Source organism: Aulostomus chinensis, chromosome 16 (assembly GCF_037954235.1).
Source record: "Aulostomus chinensis isolate RoL2024-O1b breed Wild chromosome 16, RoL_Achi_v1.0, whole genome shotgun sequence".
In the NCBI taxonomy this organism is placed as follows: Eukaryota; Metazoa; Chordata; class Actinopteri; order Syngnathiformes; family Aulostomidae; genus Aulostomus; species Aulostomus chinensis.
In genome coordinates this window covers 12,305,607-12,328,246 of record NC_141335.1, presented here as the reverse complement: position 1 = coordinate 12,328,246, position 22,640 = coordinate 12,305,607, and the positions used below count along the sequence as shown (strand labels likewise).

Below are 22,640 nucleotides of genomic sequence, written 5' to 3'. Positions count from 1 at the left end.
TTTGTGCTTGAGGCAGACATATGTGTGTTTGTGTGTGTGTGTGGGTGGGGGGGGGTCTAATACGATTATAGCTAATTTCTGCCAAACTGCTGGTAATGTGGCTCTGGGAGAAACCCGTCCAACTGCATAAACAGAAACACACACACCCCTGGGTCTGTGTGTGCACATGTTGCAGAGAGACAGGCAGCTGCTGATTGAATTAAGGTAAAATTAACTAGAAACTTTGTGAAAGTAGAGCTGCTTCCCCGCAGGCGACAATCCGATTAACTTCATTAGCATACCTGGCTAGAGCGTTTGTGCTTTGGAGGGAGACGTGCTGACAGGGAAATGACAATGTATGGATCTTGGTGCTGTCGGTGGTGCGCAGGGGGTAAGTGTGATGAGGCGGTAGCCAGATGGAGAGGAATAGCAGGAAGGAGGGCTGTGCAGAGTGATATCTGCAGTGTGCAGTGTGGGAAGCATGTCATCTCTCATCTAATAGGAGGCCGAAACGGAAATGGGAAAACAGACTTTCCTTTCCCTCCTTGCTTTCTGCTGCTCTGTGTGCCCACAGGGTAGCACACCCAATCAGTAACACTTCCTCTGCTGTCTCCATCCATCCGTCTGCCTCTTCCCTCTACCTGTCACAAATCCTGTGATTGGAATCTTAAGGATTCTGCGGCGGAGAAGTTGATCGGAGGCTGTTTTTGTGACAGGTCTTTAATGCAGATTGTTCAGACAGGGTAACAAACCTCTCATTCAGACGAATGCATCTGTTTACTGCTTGTTGGCAAACAGCTATCATAAAATGAAAGGCAGTGATTGGTAAAAGATGCTTGCAATTAGACCTTTGTGTTCCAGAAAGAAGGAAGTAATTACATAAACATGGCAGCACTGATGAGTACTTTTTTAAATTGGTGCAAATGATGATAAGGAATTTCACTGAGGAGAATTTTAGAAATCAGTCACGCATGAGATCAGCTCAACTTTGCAGCTGTCGGTGGAGGTCAGGATGGAGGCTTTGAACCATGAGGTAGCCATAATGCCTGTAAAGCTGCCGCTTCAGATTTAGTCACTGGGGATTTTTTGCGCCGAAAGACACCACCTGTCATGAAGTACATTTGAATGACAGCATGCAGGGTTTTAATTACATCAGTGGTCACTGTTTAGAACAATTGCCTTGTGTCCTTGTTGATCCTGCTCAATAAAGTCTTTTTTTTTTCATTTTTATTTCGATTTTTTTTTTTTTTTACTGGTGAGATTACTATTTGGGATAGGTCCCAGTTGTCATGAGGGTTGGGCTCATAATGCACATCATATCCAACTTAAGAAGGTCCACACTATTTTAAAATAGTATTTACCTTGACAGTTAATTAATGCAATATTTAACCCAATCCTGCATCATATCTTTGTGACTCCAAAATGCAGAAAGAGTCAGCCATGTATATTTAGCTTGAAGCTAATGCTGAGAGAAGGCTAACACCTACAGCAAGTACAACAATTGTGGTTCAATGCTCATTCACGGTAGCACAAAACCGGAAAGGTTATAGTTTGATTTCAGTTTAGATAAAAATGTTTTTGGATTACCAAGAATACAACTGGATAAAGGAGACGTGGATTATGCTGGACTATGAAACATTTTTGGACAGTTTTGCTTTTGCTAGCTGGGAAGCAGCATTAAAAAAAAAAACATGAGGGGCACAAGATACTTAATTTGTGAGGAGTTGAAATGCAAAATGTACTTTTTGGTATCGTTTTAAGATGGTCCACAGGATCTTAATCGCTAGAACACCTAGTTATCTTGACAATTATTTTTAGTCATCGATAATTGCAACATCCCAAATTGGGTAGCACACCTGAACACCTTCCTGCTGTTCAGAAAATGCAGTTTCCCTTAGAGGTCAAACACAAGCTGCTCAATAACGTTTCCAAATGATCACATGGTCATTTTAATATACTATAATAAAATAAATCTGAAAAAGGGAAAAATATTATTAGTTTTTGACAGCATTTATCCTATCTTACAGGTTGCATTTTTTAAATTCAAAAATGTGGTAATATGTTGTAACTGTATGTCTTCTGTCATCTTGCAAGGAACAACAGGGACTGGGGTAGAAACTAGTCCTGGGCTTTGTCGTATAATCCCTGACAATAACACCTCCAGCTCTTTCTTGTAAATTGCTGTATTTGAGTGTGTCAAATAAACTAAACTTCTGTCCAGAACAGAGTCACAGTTTGTTTTGTTGACTCTTGTGACCCACATCTGCAAAGTGTCCTCTGCCTCCACACTGATGTCAAAACAGCCACAGATTTTTGGGACAAATGACATCATTCACCCCAGGATATGTTAGCAGCTGATTCAAACCTGTGCAGCATTCTTCATCCCGCTATGATGTGATGACAGCCGCCCTCTGGTTTGTGACCTAAAAGATTATTGCTTCTCATGGGGCGTTCAGCCTAGTTAACTCCCGAACCTTTAACACTTCCCATCACAAACCATGAGTGCCGTGCAGTGATTTCCTACTTTTACCTCTAATGAAGGCTAAGTGCATTTTAGTGTCTAATGGCTCTTCATTTTCTCCCGTGTCATCTGGTTCTCTAATACGGCAGTGCCTCATTAATGCCAAGACCCATTAATATTCAACTTTAAAGTGAAGAATGGATGTGTATCGTTTAGAGAGGAGTATGATTCATCCATTCCACTGTTTAATAATTCATCTCCTGCTACCTTTCACCCATTTAACACATTAACCGTATATTAAAGGGCTTCACACTTAGTCACTAGAATGATTTAGTTGTCAAAGTTTGATACAGATACTACAGCAAGCGCCAGAGAACCACTGTTGTCACAGTAAACTCTATAGACTCTTCCCAAAACTGTAAAGCAGCATCTTGAACACATTTTTTTCCGTCCCCGATGCTTTTAAATGTACCACTGCAGAGATGCTAAAACAACAGAAAATGTGTCAGTGAGGCTTTTACACATTACTCTATTACAACATGGCTATATTTTTCTCTTTGTGACCATCTCCCCTTTCTCTCACATAATGCTGATGTATTAAAAAATGGACATCTTGTTCTGTTACTGTGCGGAGGTAATTTTCTGCTCAGCTGAAACTTTTAATTGAAATTGTAGCTTTTGTTTCTGCTTAGGAATCAGTTTTTGTCTGATTCGTCTGACACTTTACATGATTTGTAGACAGAGGGCCACCAAATGTACCTTTAAAGAACATTATATTCTCTCACAGCTCGCGTCTAATGCTACGGTGTTGGACTCTTGCCTCTCCATTTTTGTAGTTCTGTTCTCATATATTAATTTTTTTGGTTTCTTTGTGATTGCATCCTAATATAGATATTTTATCTTTGTCTATGTAAGCATTACCCTTGAGTACATACAGACATTATAGTCTTTCACTTGCTGGATTACCATCTCTTAACAGTGAGTTTTCCTATAATTCAGTCTTGGCCATAAACTTGGATCCTCTCTTTTACAGACAGATTTGAGAACTTTTTTCTCTCTGATCCATTAGTCTCTCAAGTCCCTGGTTAGTGTCAGACTCCAAATGTGTTGTGTACATTTTGTTCAGCTGTAGAAAATAATGGACCTAGCATCTTTTCTTGCGTTTACAATGCAATTCTATTATCAGAGAACATTTTAGCATGTAAAACTACAAATAACACTACTTATTATTCAAGTAACAATAGAAACGCAGCAGCTGTGGCAGCAAGCAAAAATCGGTGGACCATGAAGCTCAGAACCAGTTCACACATAGTACTCCAGCGCCAATTTGCCTCAGATCTGGCGCTACTTCTTGCCTGCAGCTGAGTTGAAAATCAGGTGCACCCTTTACATTTGATGGCATCCCAGACAATGACCCGTATAACCTATGGCCAGGAGTACATGACTTGCTAAAATGCTGCATAATATGATCTTTACTTTATCAACAGTCTTTGAAGTTTAGTTAATGCTGCCATTTTTTTGGCTGAAGAGCAGTTAAATATCATTCTTAAGAGAGAAATCAACAGAGACTAAACATTCAGCATCAGTGTGTGAGTGTGTGTGTGAATGGGTGAATGGGTGAATGCGATGACACTGTAAAGAGCTTTGAATGCCGCTAAGGTAGAAAAGCGCTATATAAATTGAGTCCATTTTCCATTTACCATATTTTAAAGAATTAAGTGTCATAATATCCTGCAATTGCAACCTGCATATTTAAGAGCATCATTTGCTGTATCATCATTTATCTCGAATGGGAATGAAGGAGCAGTGAATTGATGGGGAGACAGAGAACTACCCTCAAGCCTCAGCAAGCTAATTTCAGCTATAGACAGGTTGTCTGCGTGTGTGTGTGTGTGTGTGTGTGTGTGTGCGTGTGTGTGTGCGCGCGCGTGTGTGCACGCGCTTGTGTGTTGTCACAGATTTAAATTGCTGGTTTGGGGTTCGCTCTGCAGGCAGCAGGCAGGATGTTGAGATGACAGCAGTCACGAGGGGTGGGGGGTTGGATGGGGTGGGGGCACATCAGATGTAGCCGTCAGCTGACAGACAGACTTATTACACTGCCTGTCCCCCTCCTGAGTCGAGGCCCAGATACATACAGTATTAGACCGAGTGCTGCCTCACTGGCCCAGTTTATGACTAGCCTAGTTTGGAAGTCTGTAGGTATTCTTGGGACATCCCTGGAATGTACCTGCACCAGGCCCTTTTGTTTCATGTAAGCCAGAATGTGACAACTTCAGTGTGCCAAGAGGGGCAACATCAGGTGAGCTATTTATAGTGAAAGGTAAAGTCAGCCTTTCTTAACCACGTATGGAATTGCCTGCAGCCTGTTGATGGGTTTTATTCAAATCAAATGACTCTTATGTTGAACAAAATAGATTGATTCATTGTGAGAGTCTCCAGATGGTGAAACAGAGTTTAGATGCAACGTGCATCTTGTAATGAATTTTTTAGGGTGCAGGCACATGGCAATATATTTGCCTAAACAGACATAAATCTCCAAGCACACATACACACTTAGATTTATATCAATATGCAAATAATAACCCACCTGTACGCACACAGTCATCTACTAGGAATCCACACACACTCACAGTCACACACTCACAGTCACACACACACACACACGCACCCACCTACCGTTAATTGTAAACTGAAAGTGTCAGATCGGGGTTGTAATTAAAGCTTCTCTGGCCAGCCATGGAACAGGAACAGCGAAATGCTTTTTACTAGAGGCGCGTTTGGCACTCAGCATAGCTTCCTCATTTGAGAAACAGCAAGAGACAGAATTGGATTATTGCAGAAGCAAAAACAATATCTCTGCGTGACTGCAGCTACAGCCTTGTTGTCTTTAGCTTCTAACAAGTTTGGAAATAGTTGAGTAAATGTCAGGGTTACTTACTCATGAGATCGTTTCATCATTATGTAACGACTAACCCCGATCACAACCGCAGAGAAAACACAGATTAACACAGGGATCGATTTAAACACTGCATTTATTTTTCAATTACCATTTTACAGAGAATTCCCCTTGCGCATATTCTGATGTTTAAATTGGTGTGTGAGTCACACAAAACATCTGACCCGCAGTTCAGTTTTCAATTTATTTTGCTGATGAAATCTGTTTGATTTGAATATTTTTTCACTATGTTAGCATTATGTAAGTGTTCATAATTGATCATTTGCAGGCATTAATGGTGCCATGTCAGACTGATGCATCCCTGGACCTTGATGATAAACTTAGTGGAATCTAAACACTTTTCTTGCAGAAACTGGTGACATTCTCTGTGGTTTTGCCACTAGAAGTGGGTAGAACCAATTAGAGTTTGAGAAAAAAAACCTGCAATGTGATCTAGAGTTAGAGGGCAGCACGTCAGTAATGTGCAGCTACCAGTAAGGACAAGTCCCAGCGGAGTCATCGAAGAAAACTCCTCCAAAGTTTTTGTGTTCATTGCAAAATATGTTAATTGGTTCGAAAGTAACAACTAACTTTGCTGAGGACATCCATTTTTACTGTTTTAAAAAGCTCTCCATGTTACAAAGTGATTTGAATGTCATTTACATCAGCACAAGCCTTGAGCAACTCTACAGCCAGATATGTCTGCTAAGCACGGAGCAGATCATCCCATGCACATTTAAAAGATCCCGTCTTCAACAAGACCTGCAGGACAGTGACTGGTAGCATAAAAAAACAAACAGTACACTGCCAAGGCAGGCCAGTGACACCCAGCACTCACTCAGTGAGCACCGCGCTGCCCAGAAACAGCTCTGTTGGGGATTCCCTTTGTCCCGAGTGTGAGACTCAGTTCCTGATCACCCAGTTAGGGTAGACTGAGAACAGACACGCAGTGACAACTTCTCTTTCAAACAACAACACTTGCAAGGGGAGAGCGAAGCTTCCAAGTCTCTTCAGCAAGACGACTGGAACGGTCTCCGAACCCCCAGTGGTTCGTGTGTATCTTTATTCAATTTCAAACAAGAGGGTGTTCACCAGTTACACAAGCATATTTCAAACACATCCCTTCACGTGACTAATGCAAGATAGTTACAGGCGTGATCGAAAACATGTGGTTGACGTAGAAGCTCCTCTATTTCCATATAAGGTGTTAGCTATGCAGGAAACCTGTCTGAGACACAGGTGGTTCTCTTCATGTGGGGTGTTGGGTTTTCGTTGTTTCCATATACGGTGGATGTCCGAGATGTCCGAGATGTCCGAGACCAGCACTTGGAGCCTCGGACATAAATCTTAATGCATACACAAACAGTGTGTGTGTGTATGTGTGTGTGTGTGTGTGTGTGTGTGTGTGTAGTCACTTAAGAAGGAAGTTCGTTACAAATGTGAATATATAATGAGATAAAATATGAATCACATGTGAATATATGATGAGATAAAATACGAATCACTCTAACAAGCTCCACTTCAGTCGCAGTGTCTTTGACATCTCTGAAGTACTGGAGACCTCCCCAACTGATGCGAGGATCACTGAATGTCACAACTTTAGCAGCTTTTCTTCTGCAGAGGGAGACACTTTGCGATGTTAAAATATCAGCACCTGAATGAAAAACATTAATAGGTGATCCATGTGCTCCAGCAGCCTCTATTGCTTTGTCGATGTTCCAAGTCCTGACCTGAGAAACACTTCATCACACTTTCAAAAGGTGGAAGTGCACGTCATCCTTCTCTGTAAAGCTGAGGAATCTTGCTTGCATCGGTCACATCGGGTCGAGTTCAGGTCTAATTCTGAACAACCTATCCTTCGACCAATGAAGTCGATGCACTAACGTATCTAAAATTATATAATACAACAGCGTGCAGGTGACTTGTGGATGAGGAGTGGATCCTTTGAATTTTTTTTCCGTCATAGTGCATCAAGAATTTCTTCATCTATATCTTCCCTCCATATATTTTTGAAATGGTTTAGGAGGGTGCAAAGGAACGCAATCAGAATACGAAGCACAAAAATCCCACAACTGAGGGCATCTTTTAAAAAAGGGACCTTGGGATATGAAATCTGTTTACCAGTTGCTCAAAAGATGCAAAACTGTTGTCTGCATAGAGATCCAGCGGTGATAGCATCCTTTTATGTCAGTCGTCAAAGGCTCTATCCAAAACTGAAGGGATACATGCAGATGATTGTTAGTTAATGGAGCAGAGAGGGAGAGACTGCAGAGGCCTAATGACCTCCTAAACAGAGTCGATGGAATGACGTGAGATTGGCTGTAACAGTGGATGTTCGCAGCACAGTCGTGCTGGAAAGAAGGTTGATTGACAGGATGGTACGCTCCGAAATTAACCATTTAGAGATATCAAATCCGTCCCTATCACTCTTCCAGTATGTTAAAGCCCTGACATTAGTAGCTTAATAATAATGTAAGGAGACTGGAGACAAGGCCTCGCCCGTATGCCTTTACATATCGTGGTTTTGTTCCAGATGAAGGAGGATATGAAGTAATTTTGGGGGGAAAAAATTGGTTAAAAAAATAGGAAAACTTTGGAACAAATAAAGAAGTCTATGTTGTACACTCATCATGATGTTAATCCTTGCCCTCAGAGAACAACAGCATGTCTTAAGGTTTCATATCCAAAAAGGCAATCAAAGAGAAGACATTTGCTTCGTAGAAGTCTTTATAGGATAGTGTATCGTCTTTATAGCGAGTATTTCAGATTCCCAGGTATTTGAATTGTTTGTGTGTGTTAATTTGAATTTATTCGATTTGAATTGAATTCCATGGCTTTTTTATTGTGTGACATTTTAACTGAAGTGTCATGACTTTTTTTAGATGGTGTGACGTGCAGCTTGTTACAAGCATTCATGTCCCTCTCAAGATGAAGTCATCAGTAAAGCAGCATTGTCATTGTGAGCCACCCTGCTGTGCAAATGCAACACATTCTTTTTCAAACCACTTAAGAGCAACTTTTAACATCTTTCGGATGTAGCTTCATTTACATAAATAATCCTAAGAACTCTGCCTGGGACTTGGCTCCCATTCTTTTCCTGTTTTGAATGTTCTCAGTGGAATCTACCAATGAGAGCCAAACATGTAGTTTGATATGGTTTCAGCTGATCCTGTTCTGTCTCTCTATGCATGCAATCTTTGTCCCTCTCACCGGGTGCAGCTTGACATTTAACAGGACAGTTAATGTGTGCCGGGTCAAAGGTCGGCCCGTAGCCTTGTGAGAATAAATTCACATGGACAGGTCAGGCATCTCTGCACCACTAGCCACACACAAGATAGCTGCAATCTAACGTCCTAGCTCTCTCTCTATTTTTGTCATCAAGGAGTTTTAAGCGTTACTGCAGATTGGTCCTTCCTGTTATACAATGGCTGTCTGTCCCTAGTCATATCCTCGCATTCACGTTTGCTTTTTTGCTCTTTTGATTGGTCTTTGATATGTGCTTTTGTCTGCTGAGTGTATTTTTAGATGTAGTATCATGACATTGGCTGGATCATCAGGATTTTCTGCCCCACCAATGAGAGACTGTTTACCATGTGTGGAGGAATATTGGTCTTTGTTGACTCTGATGACGATATCTCTTTGTCTAAACACCAGAGGTGTGAACTAAGATGCAAAAATAATTGGTAACAGAAGTACAGAACGGCCAGAGAGATACTGTAAATGGTTCCAGTTGGAGTTGAATTTCATTTATTAACAAGAGCATAAACAAACAAGCAAAGATCCCTCTCTGCCAGGAGAAGCCAGCCCCAGCCCTTTCTTGCAGCCACATTATATATTATACATTTCATCTGAATATATCATTTATTATTAAATAATTTTATTTTTTTAACTCCTTCTAGATCAGAATGCGGCTGCTCAGGTAGTACAGGGTCTAAACCTTCTTTAAAACCAACAGTTTGGCTCACTAATGTTCAGGAACCATGTTTGTGGTTGAGCAGCTGGGGGGGCCGGGGGGGCCGGCGCCGGAGCTTCTGCTCTCGGTGGCGGATGATGGGGGTCAGTCTGGGACTCCTGGGACTCAGCTGGTGTTTTCTTAGGTCGTTTTGGTGCAGCCGCTGCAATACCAACACTAATCAGTCAGCTAATTTCACAATAAAATTCTGTTCATTAAACCTGCTCTGCACAATTAATAATCCATTTAAAAATACATATCTTTTGAAAACATATTGAAATGCATACAATAAATCCATTTGCATTTTCATGATGTATTATGGTGTAATTAAATCCTGTACGGTCACATGGTATTTGTTTCCATTGCATTCCTAATGAAAGCATACCTGTAACCTGCACCCTAGTGGCAGCTTTCTTCTGTCCATTCATTTTTCCCTACACAAAAAAAAAAAACCCACATTAAAGGAGAAGTCATACTTTGTCCGTGTGTGTTTGTGTGTCTGTGTGAGTGCATGTGTCTGTGTGTGTGCCTGTGTAAATGTTCCCGTATGTGTACACTGTCCTTATCTTCTTTGATTGTGAATGTATGGTAACTGGGAAAAAAACAAAAACAAAAGGAAAACCAACACATAAGACCTCCCACCTGAAATCAGCTGATAAAGAGAGATTTAACTGGGAGACATGAACATGTGACTGTTGGAAGTGAGCATTCTGGACTCACATAATTGTCCCTGGCTGTCCAGGTGGGGTAACGCTCCAAGTGGCGGCGACGCTCCTCTTTGGCTAAATCTAAATATTTGGTCCTCTCAGCCTCAGTCAGGGACCTCCACTGTGGACACATGACAACACAACACAGTAGACACACACACAGGTTTCCACTTTTCTATCAACTCTGACCACATTTGTGTCATAAACTGCTTTTGAAAATCTGTTATTTTCCCAACTTTGATGAAACTTTAGCAAATGTACACACTTACCTTCAGTCCCAGCACCACATTGAGCTTAGCATTATTTCTTATGTTCAACTCGGCAATGACATTCGGTCTCTCCTGATTACTGAAGATCAGAAAGCCATTTGGTGGCTTCTTTATGTGTGTTTGACCAACTTGCTGCTGATTCTCAGCCTTTTTCTTGCTATGGAAACATAGAGGAGAACAGTGAGACCATGTGTTATTGTGAAACTGATCAGAGACTGTTTTATGAAAAAAACAATAATCAACAGAAAACAACGAGAAGCATTAGCACAAGCTCAAATATCCCTACATTTAATGACCAACTTGTGTCCTCAAGCTCAGCTCTGGGTACCCAGACGGTGCAACAGTTAGCTTGTCGGCTAAGTTCTACATAGTGACATGCCATAACAGATGTCAGCGGTGTTAAGGCGTGTTCAACGCTGATCGGCTTCCGGGCATCGCATCACGTGGACTTTCCCAAAAACTTAATATCTGCAACTTGTGTGCTGGAGGCAGTGCAACATGAAGCCTGTAATGAAAAGGGTGAATGGTATCGCCTGCTGTCAAATCACATCTTCGCATATGACTTTGTCATCGATCCACTCGATCATGTTTAGCAAGAACTCACCTTCATTATATTAATCCAGTGTAGACAAATAAGAGACAATTGGAAAATATTTTGAGTGAATTGAGGTTGATCAGTCACTGCTCATGAGCAAATCACAAAGGTAAAATACTTTTTTGTCCAACCTGAGAAACCTTACTTTGATTGGTAAACAGGCGCGATGGAGGGATCTGCCCCTCCATCCTCACAGGGACTATCTTCTCCTGAGTTATGAACCGCAACAGAATGTGCCGGGCGGCCTTCACACCCACGAGGCATGTGACACACCTCGCACACACACTGCTGGCACCGCTGTGAAGCTTCTGCTATATTAAAAAACAAAAAACAAAACAGTGATTCGCAAAAAAAAAAACCTGTTCTAGATGTTATCTGGTGTTGTGTGGTAACAATATTTGTTCATATCACATTCCAAAAGAAAACATACCTGTAACAGGTACTATGATGACATCTTTCTTCTTTCCTTTCATTTTTCCCTACACAGAAACCAACACATAAGACCTCCCACCTGAAATCAGCTGATAAAGCAAGATTTAACTGGGAGACATGAACGTGTGACCGTTGGAAGTGAGCATTCTGGACTCACATAATTGTCCCTGGCTGTCCAGGTGGGGTAACGCTCCAAGTGGCGGCGACGCTCCTCTTTGGCTAAAACTACATATTTGGTCCTCTCAGCCTCAGTCAGGGACCTCCACTGTGGGCACATGACAACACAACAGGATTGTAAATGCACAGGTATGAACATGAAAGAACTCAGGTCGCACATTCGTGAGTCTGCTTTCCACCATCTCCTTCAGTACTTTTGTGTCATACGCTGCTTTTACACATACATCTTTCACAAAACACTGATGAAGCTGTCTCGAGTATACACACTAACCTTCTGTCCCAGCACCTCATTGACCCTTGCATTATTTTTTATGTTCAACTCGGCAATGACATTTGGCCTCTCCTGATTACTGAAGATCATAAAGGCGTTTGGTGGCTTCTTTATGTGTGTTTTTCCCCTTTCCTGTTGGTCCTCAGCCTTCTTCTTTCTATGGAAGCACAGAAGAGAGCAGCAAGACCACATTGTTTAATGAAGAAACGTTACAAACAGCTGAATATGATTTTAAAACATGAGTTCATTTAGATTTTGTCGGTCCATGATTACCACTAACAATACTTGTTTCGTTCAATGTGAGCATTCTTACTGTGACTTGGAGGCCTGAGATGAGGCTGCGAGGTTGGGAGGGTCATCATCGTCTTTCTGTCCATTCCTACATTGATGACAGAGAGAAAGCCAATAAGACAGACTGGGTTTGAATTGAAAACGTCAATATCAGTGAGTGTTACTTACATTTTTGCAGTAGGTTGGATGTATTTGTTGTAAAGATAACTTTTGAAAGCCCTGCAATCGATTTGAGCTGCTAGCGTTTTGGTAGCTACCTGTACGTTGCCATGGTAACTAGGTTGCCAACCGAACCTGCTTCTGACGTGTATTTTTCGGAGTTTAAATGAGCCTGTCACCTCGGCAATGTATCACTTTCATTCTTTCTTTTCACGCTCTCACCGAGCAGTATCTTCTTTTCTAAGGATAAATTAAATTATATAGTAAAGTATGTCGCAGGTTTTTTGAGCTACACCTTAAGGACTCTAACGAAGTAATTACAGTCGCGCAAACTGTACGGACGCGAACTGAACGGTCAGGGAGCTACTCTTTTTTCTTTCTTTTCTTTTTTTTTTACAAACATTTTCATAGAAAATATCAAATCCAAAGTTTTGTTAGGAAATTAACCCATCAAACCTGTCAATTCAGTTTGTGTCTGGGTGTGAAAGCTTAATGGTTAAATGTCACGTACGCCACAGTTAATTTCAGTTAAATCAAAAGTATCGCCATTCTTCACGATAAATAGCACGTGAACACGAACACAAACAATTCGTTAGTTGAGTAAGGTTTCAATGAAGTGTCACAATCTATCAAAAGCAGAATATGTCCTGCTAAACTGAAGAAGAGTACGCGATAGCTTTGCTCGGCGATCAATTAGTTGTGTCTGTGTAAGTCCAGGAGAGGGAGCTCTACCCGCGAAAGCCTCACTCTCGCCAAAGACGCCAGAGTCAACAGTGTCATCTGAGTCCAAGTTTTATTTTGAAAACACCCTATCCATCCAGCCATTTTCAGGTTAAGCTGGTTCGTCCCTATCATCCATCCATCCATTTACTTCCACTTATCCTGTTAAGGGTCGTGGGGGGGGGGGGGGGGGGGGGGGCTGGATGCAGACTCCACACAGAAAGATCCAGTGCCCAAGCCAGGACTCGAGCCTTGAACCTTCTTGCGGTGAGGCGACAGTGCTAACCACTGCACCATTGTGCTGCCGAAAACACACCATATTTAAAAAATGAACAGTGTTTTTTTTGTTTGTACACTTCTGATGCCATCAAAATGACAAATCATACACCATAATACTTTCACAGATGACATTTAGGATACAGGGAAAGGCTGAAGTTTTGTCTGGTAGTTACCACCTGAGTGGGGCCTGAAGTTCTGAACCAAAGCATTTTTAATAGAGAAAGCTGTTTTTACAAGAGCGGAGAGACCTGCTGTAGGCGAAGGGGAAGTAATACAGTCAAAAACAAAACTACTGTGTTGACGTGGCAGCGGTGCACACTGAAGTATTGCAGAAAACCTGCAAGCCCAGTCAGTCATACAGTATGTACCTTACGGTGGACAAATGGCTCATTTAGCAGTCACTTATGTAATTCTTGCATTTCAGTATTGGAAAGATTTGAATGACTGGAGTCCCTGTTGGTTATGTAAACACCCAGATACAGAAAATAATCAAAGACAGTTATAAAACTTTCCTGTCTGGTGCTTCATCATTACAAGTCACACCTTAGATTTGACAATGTTAAATAATGAGGAGAGCCACATCAAGCAAAGTTACCCTGGTAGCTCTTCCGTTCATATGCTTCACTCAACAATTTGTGAACAGCAACATGCTGAGAAGAGTTCACTTTGGACCACCTCCCTCTCCACAAAATATGGGCACGGCCAACAATTGCAGCTGTGGAGATGTATTTTTTAAATGTATTGCTGCAATTGTTGCGAAAGGAGAAGCTGAAAGACTGTAAATGTGTGTTGCAGTTCCTCTTAGTCAACTCAGCAAAGATGTGAGAAGACGGCTCATTTATTATTTGTAAAAACCCAGAAGTGATATTCATTTTGCATGCTCAGGGTAATAAACCGAAGTGCCTGAATTTACACAAAGGATTTAAGTTGTAATTCTGGCAAACTTAGCTGTTATGCTGAATCTAAATGAAACAAAAGAAAAGCAAGAATTTCCAAAACTTCTGCTCCAGGTGGTGTTATTTTTTATAGATATAAATTGAAATTTTCCTGGGTGTTTACTGTAAAATATGCGAGGTTTCTCGGGGAGAAGGACAGAGCAGAGAGAGGGACTGATTTCAGGACTAAAACGAGCCCCCAGGCCTCTCCAGATGCCTCGTCTGAATGAGTTAGTGCTTTCAATCAATAAGTCATCTACCCTCTGTGAAGAGTACTGAGGGTACACCATCGTCCATAATAAAAACACAATGCATGTTAGCGCGCCAGTCATAGCAGTGCGAAAAGTCTAACTGTTTTTAATCAGGCTATATTTCTGGCACTTTCAAAGTGTCTCATCACATCACATACATACATACACACAATTATAATAAACACAAAATTGTACACAAAAACAATGAGTTAATGCCCCATTTTAAGTAAAAGTCCAGTGGACAGTCTGTTGGAGTCTGGTGGAGTTAATGGACTGGTTTTCCAAATGTCTGAGTGTAAATTGCTCCGGTGCATATCATATAATTAATGACGGTTGAATTTCATTTTGCTGCTCCCGGTTTCAGGGTCCAGGTATTGTGCATTCAGGTGATGAGTGATAAAGCATATGTAGATGTGCAGGTAATTTAGCTAGACCGAGGAAGAGCAATAACAATATCAGTACCATTCTAAATTTGTTTCTTGCACTGGAAAATTAACACAGACATTCCTGTTGATGAAAGCTGCTCCTCTGAACATGTGCAGAATCCAAAAATAGCTTGTGATTCTCATCAGTGGTTGACGTGTAGGGAATATGTTGGCCCTCTGCTTTATTTTATGGTCATTTTAGTCTTTATGCTGTAAAATACACAAGAAAACCTTCCTTAACAAGCAAATGCTATACTTGATTGTTCATTCATCCATCCATCGATTTTCTACCACTTATCCTGTTTAGGGTCGCGGGGGGGCTGGAGCCTATCCCAGCTACGTTCGGCGTGAGGCAGGGTTCACCCTGGACAGGTCACCAGTCCATCACAGGGCCAACACAAAGAGACAGACAACCATTCACACTCACATTCATACCTACAGTCAATTTAGAGTATCAATCAGCCTCGTCTCCTCTTGATGTCTTTGGACGGTGGGAAGAAGCTGGAGTACCAGAGAGAACCCACACAGGAACAGGGAGAACATGGAGACTCACACAGAAAGATCCTGTACTCAAGCCGGGGCTCAAAACTGGGACCTTCTTGCTGTGAAGCGACAGTGCAAACCACTGCACCACCGTGCCACCCTTGATTCTTTCATTTTTTGTTCCAGGTTTTTTTTTTTTTTTGTGCCTTTTTTTTTTTTTTTTTTGCTTTTTGGTAAAAGTAGCTTTCAACTGGGGCACAACATGGCTTGGAGGTAGAGTGTCTGTCTAGCAACCAAAGGGTCGCTGGTTCAATCCTCACTTCCCCCGGTGACCATTTCAAAGTATCCTTGAGCAAAATACTGAACCCTGAATTGTTCCTGATGGCCCTGCTACGGACTGATAGATGGATCCCTTTCTCTCCTCTGTACTGCATAAGGGAGCAGAGGCCAGCTGACTGCTACTTAGCTTAGCACAATGAATGGCAGTGAATGGGAAATATTAGCATATCTCTATCTTGCCTGCAAAGCCTCCAAAACCCCTATGTCCCCCTCAGTGTATTCTGGGTCAAATAAATGAGCTTCAGGGTTCACAATTTGTCTAAAAGTAATCCTCGCTTCCTCTCTTATAAACATGGCCATTAGTAGCAGCAGTTTCTCTTCCAGTTGTTAACAGATTTTTTCATTTGTCGCCCAGTTGTAGCAAGACTTTTCAGGTCCTGCATCTAATCATTTTAAATGTTCATTTTGGAGTGAGTCCTTGTTATATTAATGCAGGGCAAAACTTTTTTTCGGAGAAAAGTTTGATGACCTTTGACAAATATATGCTGACTCTTCTCACCTGCCATAATTCATTGTGCTAAGCTATCTGGCACTAATTTGGTCTCTGGGGGTAACGCAGCACAGATGAACGAAGAGCATTCATCTTCTTGTGTGGCTCTGATGAGGATGGACGGTATGTGTGTATTTCCTATAAGGTGGGAGTCTTTCTTTAAAAACGAGCTGCTTTAACTCACAAAAGTGCAAGTACATTTTTGCCGACAAGCTTTATTAATATACTATATACTTGCTTCAGGCTGGAAATGATGCATAAAGAAAAAATATATGTAATAATAATAAAAACAATAAGAAGAAGAAGAATGTTGTTGTTGTTATTGTTGTTATTATTATTATTATTATTATTGTTATCACAGAGATGTGATTCTCATGCTGTCAACTGATTTAGATTCAGGCGGCTCAGTGAAATAACCCAGTGACCAACGCTCACTGACTCTGGCAGTGTTCATCTCTGTTACCATCACCGCATTTTGGTGTGAGAATTGTTTGGGCATCCCAAGACTAAAGGATGCTGTGTTCATCACATGTCAGAAACACGAGAGTTCATCCTTCGGTTTAACTGCTTAAAAATGCATTTATACAGTCTTTGTCCTCCTTGCAGCATCAACCCATGACTTCAAAGCCTCTCTGCATTTAGTTTACCTTCAGTTTTGCTAGCTAGCAAAGTCTTTTTTACTCACTGCCAGAAACATCGCCAACCATGTTGAAGTGACAACCCCCAGAGGAACAGAGAGGAGAGAGGCAAATGGCACAAGACAGACAGTTTGAAAACACTTATTTTTCTGTCTGCTCTTTGGGTCCGAAGAGCCAACAGGTGCAAGGAGAGTGCAGCTGTCCTACCTGAGGGGAGTATGCTATGAAAATTAGGCTGGAGGCTTGTGTAAAATGACAACTGTAAGTTTCTACATCCTCAACTCTCTCTCTTTTTCTCACTCTCGCTCTTGCTCTCTCTCTCCGTCTCTCACACACATAAAGTCATGAATATTTAATTTTCATACTTCTGGAAAAGAGAAGTGTGCCGTTTGTACTTGCACTGCTCTGCATACTAACGAAGCTCTTTCCTTTTTGAAGAGAAAAAAATCCTCTTGTGAAGTAAATGGATGTGATGGGGAATGAAGATGTGGGATGGAACAGGAACGAGGAGGCTGGCGAGCTTCATCAGCAAAATCAAATTTGCGCTCTGTGCCGCTGATTGAACAACTTTGGAGCGTTAATCTCACTTTATTTTTAAGCCAGCCCTGAGCGAAAGCCTCCGTTACTGCATAGTGGGGTTATAGTTTTTGATGAAAACTCACACCTTGTACTTCTCACAGACAATGAGCCGCATACCAGCTTTCACTGGGGTGCTGGACACAAGGACACCCACAAAATATTATATCCTTAGTCAGGATTTTTAACAGCTGCGCATAAGTAGGATTCTTTGTTTTAAGTAGTACAAAATAACGCAACCCCAATTTTTTCCATAGTTTCCGTTGATCATATGTGAAAATGGTCCATCAGTCACATTAATGGATCATTTCAGACTGATCTAGGTGCTCCAATATTCTAAATAATGACAACTCATTACTCATAGTGGCCTTTGAAGCACTGGCCTACCTTTTGAGGTCAAAGTCACATGTTCACTGTTGTCCCAAGGCCCCAGTGAGCAACCTGCTATGAGTCTTCGCTGTATCAGGAGTGCATGTGATAATATGACTGGATGCACACAAAGATAATCAACATTACTTGAGGATGAGCTCTCCCCCAACACATCACATGATATTCTGCAACCCAGTTTGGCCTGCTAATATTCAGAAAGTTCAAAAGGGCGCACAATTAAATTATCTTAACGTTCAAGGCCATATGTCAGATTTAGCGGACAGCTGATACTTTTTTGGAGCATCACCCAAGTAGTAGGATATAACTAGTTTTAATACCATAATATGGTCCATTAGGTCTGACAACATACAAGGGTGCTTGAATGAATTATTTATCTACATTTGTCAGCAGAGATGGCACGCTCTGCACATTTAGGGCTATTGGCTAACATAAATGCTAATCAATACTTTATTATATGTATGATTTTAAGAAGCACAGACTCACAACATGGGAAGAGGTACTAGAGAGGAAATAACCATTCTTACACCAAAAAAAGAGTTTCACGCTTTGGTTTTTAAATTGCACACTGCAAGTCTTCAGCGCTCCTCCATCTCCTCTCCTCTCAAAGGATCTGTCAGATGTACAGACTGAATGACAATTGCTATTTTGATTTGGCACTTGCTTTTTTCACTTAATTTACGCTCACAATGCTCACTACCTTTCCATTATTCCCTCAGTCACTGAAAGGAAAAGGACAGAATTTTGAATAGAAATAAGGTTTAAAGCACCATCTTATCTCTCAGATCTACCTCTCCTCTTCCTCTCTGTGAACTGAGATATTAGGAGCGTGATTCATAAAACATCCAAGGACGTCCCTGTTCCTGCTGTGCGTGTGTGTGTGTGCGGGGGGGTTGGGTGGGTGGGTAGGTGGTTGTGTATGTGTGGGTGTCCATGGAGAAGACCAGCATGGTGCTGGCAAGGCCTAAATCTGTCTCTAACTCTTAATTAAACCCTAGGCTCCAGTGGCCCTAACTTATTAAAGACCCAGAGAAGGTAACACCCCCACATACAGTACACACACACACACACACACGCGCGCGCAAGCACGCACGCACGCATGCATGCACACATGCACGCATGAACACATCACTTTTAAGCTAACAACATCCCACCTTTAAGCTTCAAATGATTTAATACATCTCAATATTTCACCTTCAGCTGCTGCTTAGTGACCCACTTGCAGAGAAAAAAAATGATTGGCTAGAATCTCTCTGTCCTGGCTTGAATGTGATGAAGGAGATGTAGGTGGGTAGTGGGTAGTGGCTCGGTAGGTTGCTTTTCAGCTTCGTCTACAGTTTTATATTGCTGAAATCTATCTATCTGTCTATCTCAGCAGATTAGCTTTGAAAGCTTGGATGTATGTCCATCTAGAGCGTAACGAGATTAAAAACTATTTAGTTTATTATTTGGACAGTGGGGGTTTTGTTTGATTCCTTTTAGGTTATCCAGGGGCGTTTACATGCACACCGTGTTCATGACATGAAAATAGTCAGATTGCATACGAGTCATGTAAACACCTGCCATAACCCCTCTCAAACCATATTCCAGTTACTAAGAAGCTGAATAAAACACCTGGCATTTGCCTGTATTTATCAGGACTATTATTTTACATACGCACAAACATTATCAAACCTTTACAGGAGATGGGGATTTTCTAGCTGCCGCTGATAAGAGCTTTATTTTTACATGTTGCCACGGCAATCCAGGTCGAGGTAATATATCCATGAAGTAGTCTTTATGTGATTATGTTGCATGTGCCTGCAGCATTTGAGACTGTTTTTACTTTGATGCCTATGAATGAGTGTAACCCACCTTACATGAACCAGAAGTTTAGCAAAGTCACCTATAGAGACAAACTGGAAGTAGAACAGCCCCATCGCATGTGTTATTTCCCATGCGCAACTAACCGTGTTTACATGCTCCACAGCTGCAACGCATATATTGCATCCTTAGTTAATTCCAAAAACCACAAACCAAATTCCATTCCAGAAATTACACACACAATGTAGAGTGCATGTATTAGAAGTTGTTGAATTCCACTTCCCTAATTTAAAATGGAGACTGAGCAGCGAGGGGGGAGGCAGAAGGGTGTCAGAGGCGGGAAAGAAGACTGAGAGACAAGAGCTGGGTCCACGAGGGAAACTGACACACACAGAACGATTAATCATCTTTGCACTGAAAATGAATTGGCCATTTAGCTTCACATGCGTGTGTGTGTGTGTGTGTGTGTGTGTGTGTGTGTGTGTGTGTGTGTGTGTGTGTGTGTGTTGTGCCAGCGCTAAGGGAGACAGCAGCATTTGCCCTGTTAAGAGGCCGTGCAGATTGGTGTGAAGTGAGGAGCCAGTTCAGATCTGCTTAGCTGCTCTGAGCGTGTCACATCGGATCTGATGGCACCAAGTTAAAGGGGAAACGGCGCGGCTGTCACATTCAACAACCTCTCTGTTGGGCTGATGACGAAGGAAGGACGAGCTCAGACGCCCTCTCTGTCCACCAGGCCCGAGGCATCATCTTTAATGTACTTCTAATACATTTGTAAGGCATACTTGCATGTTTTACTGCAGTAATGTAATGTTTTGTTTCCGCAATTACATCCTTTAGCTCCCGTCTCCCCTGCCCTTGTGTTCCCCGTCATCACGATTACCTGCCCCGCCCCTGATGTCACTCACCTGTGTCTTATTATCCAACCTGCCTGGGTCTATTTATTCTGTGGACACTCTTTTGTCTGTGTCACTTCACCTTGTTTCAAACCTCCTTGTGAGTCTCTAGTGTTTTGTTTGCTCCCTAGATTAGTATTCTGTTGCCACTCTACTGGCTTGTATTTAATTAGAACTTCTCCTTCGGACTGTCTCCCTGTGTTGAGTCATGCTTTTGAGGCTTGTTATTGTCTAGTTTAACAGATTAACTTTGTGGGCATTATAGGCCTTTGACATTGTGAATTCAGCCAATATTGGAGTGAATTAATTCCCTTTAAACCAGGTAATAACACGTGTGCTCATCCTGCCCAAAGATCTGGGGTTTGTGTCGTCGTCAATCACTTGATGCACTTAGTGAATCATGGTAGCAGCGATCGGGTACATAGTGCAAGACTTGGCACAGCGCAAGGCTCACAGAGTGCCACTGCATGCACCAGTCTTTCTAAACTTGTTTCTTCTTTCATCCATCATCATCCACTTATCTTGTTTAGGGTGGTGAGGGGGCTGTCACTGGGTGACAAGCAGGGGTACATCTTGCACAGGTCACTAATCCGTTGCAGGGTGATTATAATGGAGACGTACGACCAGGTTATACATAATTGCTGTGGTACTGGTACTGGATAGAAAATGATATATAATAACATCAAAATAAAAAACGTAGGAGTTTATATGTGTGTGTATATGAATGTGAAGAACACAGCATTACAAAAAAGTCACATAACAGCAGTTAAGTAGTCTTTTAGCCATCTTTGGCAACATTTTATGGAGGAACAGGTTTTTGGCACATTTACAGTAGAGATATAGCCTCGCAGGAGTAAGAAATTATGATGCAATCCTATGAAAGTTGTCTCTCAGATGTCAATCACACCGCTGTCAGCAAGGCCGAGCTGGTGAGAAGCTGATCAAAGCAATATAATGGAGAAAGATTGAGGTGGGAGGGGCAGCGAGGAGAGGGGAGCATCAGGTGCCGCACTGACTGTTCAAAGTGGAAAGTGATAGAATGTGAGCGTCTGAAATGAGGTAGCGGATCCTACTGTGATGCAATGGAACACTGGTGCAGGAAAACAGCTGGGTCTGCACTGCTGCTGTCACTGATCAGGACTCAAAAGCTCACTCAAAAATCCAGGCAGAAGAATACCATAGGCTGCAAATGCTTGTTTTTCTTCGTCCTGGAAACAAGGTTCTCTGTCTTATGAATTCACCTGTAAACTTTGTTTTGTAAGTGTCCTTTAAGCTGCCGGCCCCTGTGTTGTGTTTGTTGTGTTCTGTTCACGTCAACCCTCGCGTGTGATTAAAGGATAATCACAGCTGGGAATGAATGATGCTAGCTCCCAGGAGAGAGCTAATGAGCAAAAAAGTTAAGTATTCATGTTTGCTTGAAGACCTGCGCACCCCTCATCCATCATTTGACTACATCAGAGCTACTACACAGATGGGGGAGGGAGGGGGTATAACAAGTTTCCAGAAATTTTCCTAGAAATCTGTGACATTGAATTAATCTTCATTTCCCTCCTGCTGCTTTGTGCCGCGTCCTCTTCTCTCATCTCTCTCTATCTCTGAGAGGTACTGTAATCTCATGCGGGGGAAATGCCCGCTGAGAGAGGTTGACACAGCGGGCGTGCTTGTGTTGTGAAAACACCGGCGCTGTCAGTGTGGAACAGTCACTGAGACTACATCCATACTATCAAAGGAACACTCCTACTTTTTGGAAAATTGGGGTGTCACTGTTCCATTTGGACCATGTTTAGCTGTGGACATTCTGTTTTGACTTAAGTTTGTATTATCATGGAATCTTCATGTTTCTTTAGATCTCACTTCAGTTCTGTTTTCCTTCGTGTGTTTGCAGTTTGTGTTTCTCCTTGTGTTTTAGTTCACTCTGTCCATGCCTGTTCTTTTTTGTATTCATTTTTCTCCCGTGTCTTTGTTTGCATTACCCATCCCGTCTTTGTCTGTTTTCCCACCTTTTTTTGAGTCGCTCGCCTGCGTCTCATCTGTTAATCAGACCTCATCAGTCACAGCCCTTCTCACAATGTGAAAGCATTCAAATTGTACCAAAAAAATTTCAGAAATACTTCTTGTTTTCCATCTATAACTGCACTGATGATCAGAGGTTGAATAGCATGATAATGAATTTGGGTGTTGCTGATGGTGTTG

At 41.8% G+C, this 22,640-nt stretch overlaps 1 protein-coding gene across 2 annotated transcripts; it reads right to left on the bottom strand.

The window, feature by feature from the left end:
• Positions 1-9,104: 9,104 nt before the first annotated feature.
• LOC147247523 (uncharacterized) lies at positions 9,105-12,621 on the bottom strand. 2 transcript variants are annotated; one of them, XM_086180377.1, is made up of 10 exons: positions 12,238-12,621; positions 12,092-12,157; positions 11,779-11,935; positions 11,488-11,595; positions 11,329-11,377; positions 11,044-11,206; positions 10,304-10,460; positions 10,048-10,155; positions 9,713-9,761; positions 9,105-9,490 (listed from the first exon to the last, which is right to left on the bottom strand). In XM_086180377.1, coding segments are annotated over exons 1-10 (1,032 nt in total). In that variant the 5' UTR covers positions 12,240-12,621; the 3' UTR covers positions 9,105-9,317. The 2 variants fall into 2 exon arrangements, with proteins under 2 accessions (XP_086036503.1, XP_086036502.1); XM_086180376.1 differs by having other exon boundaries at positions 11,044-11,209; positions 12,238-12,613.
• Positions 12,622-22,640: the final 10,019 nt, after the last annotated feature.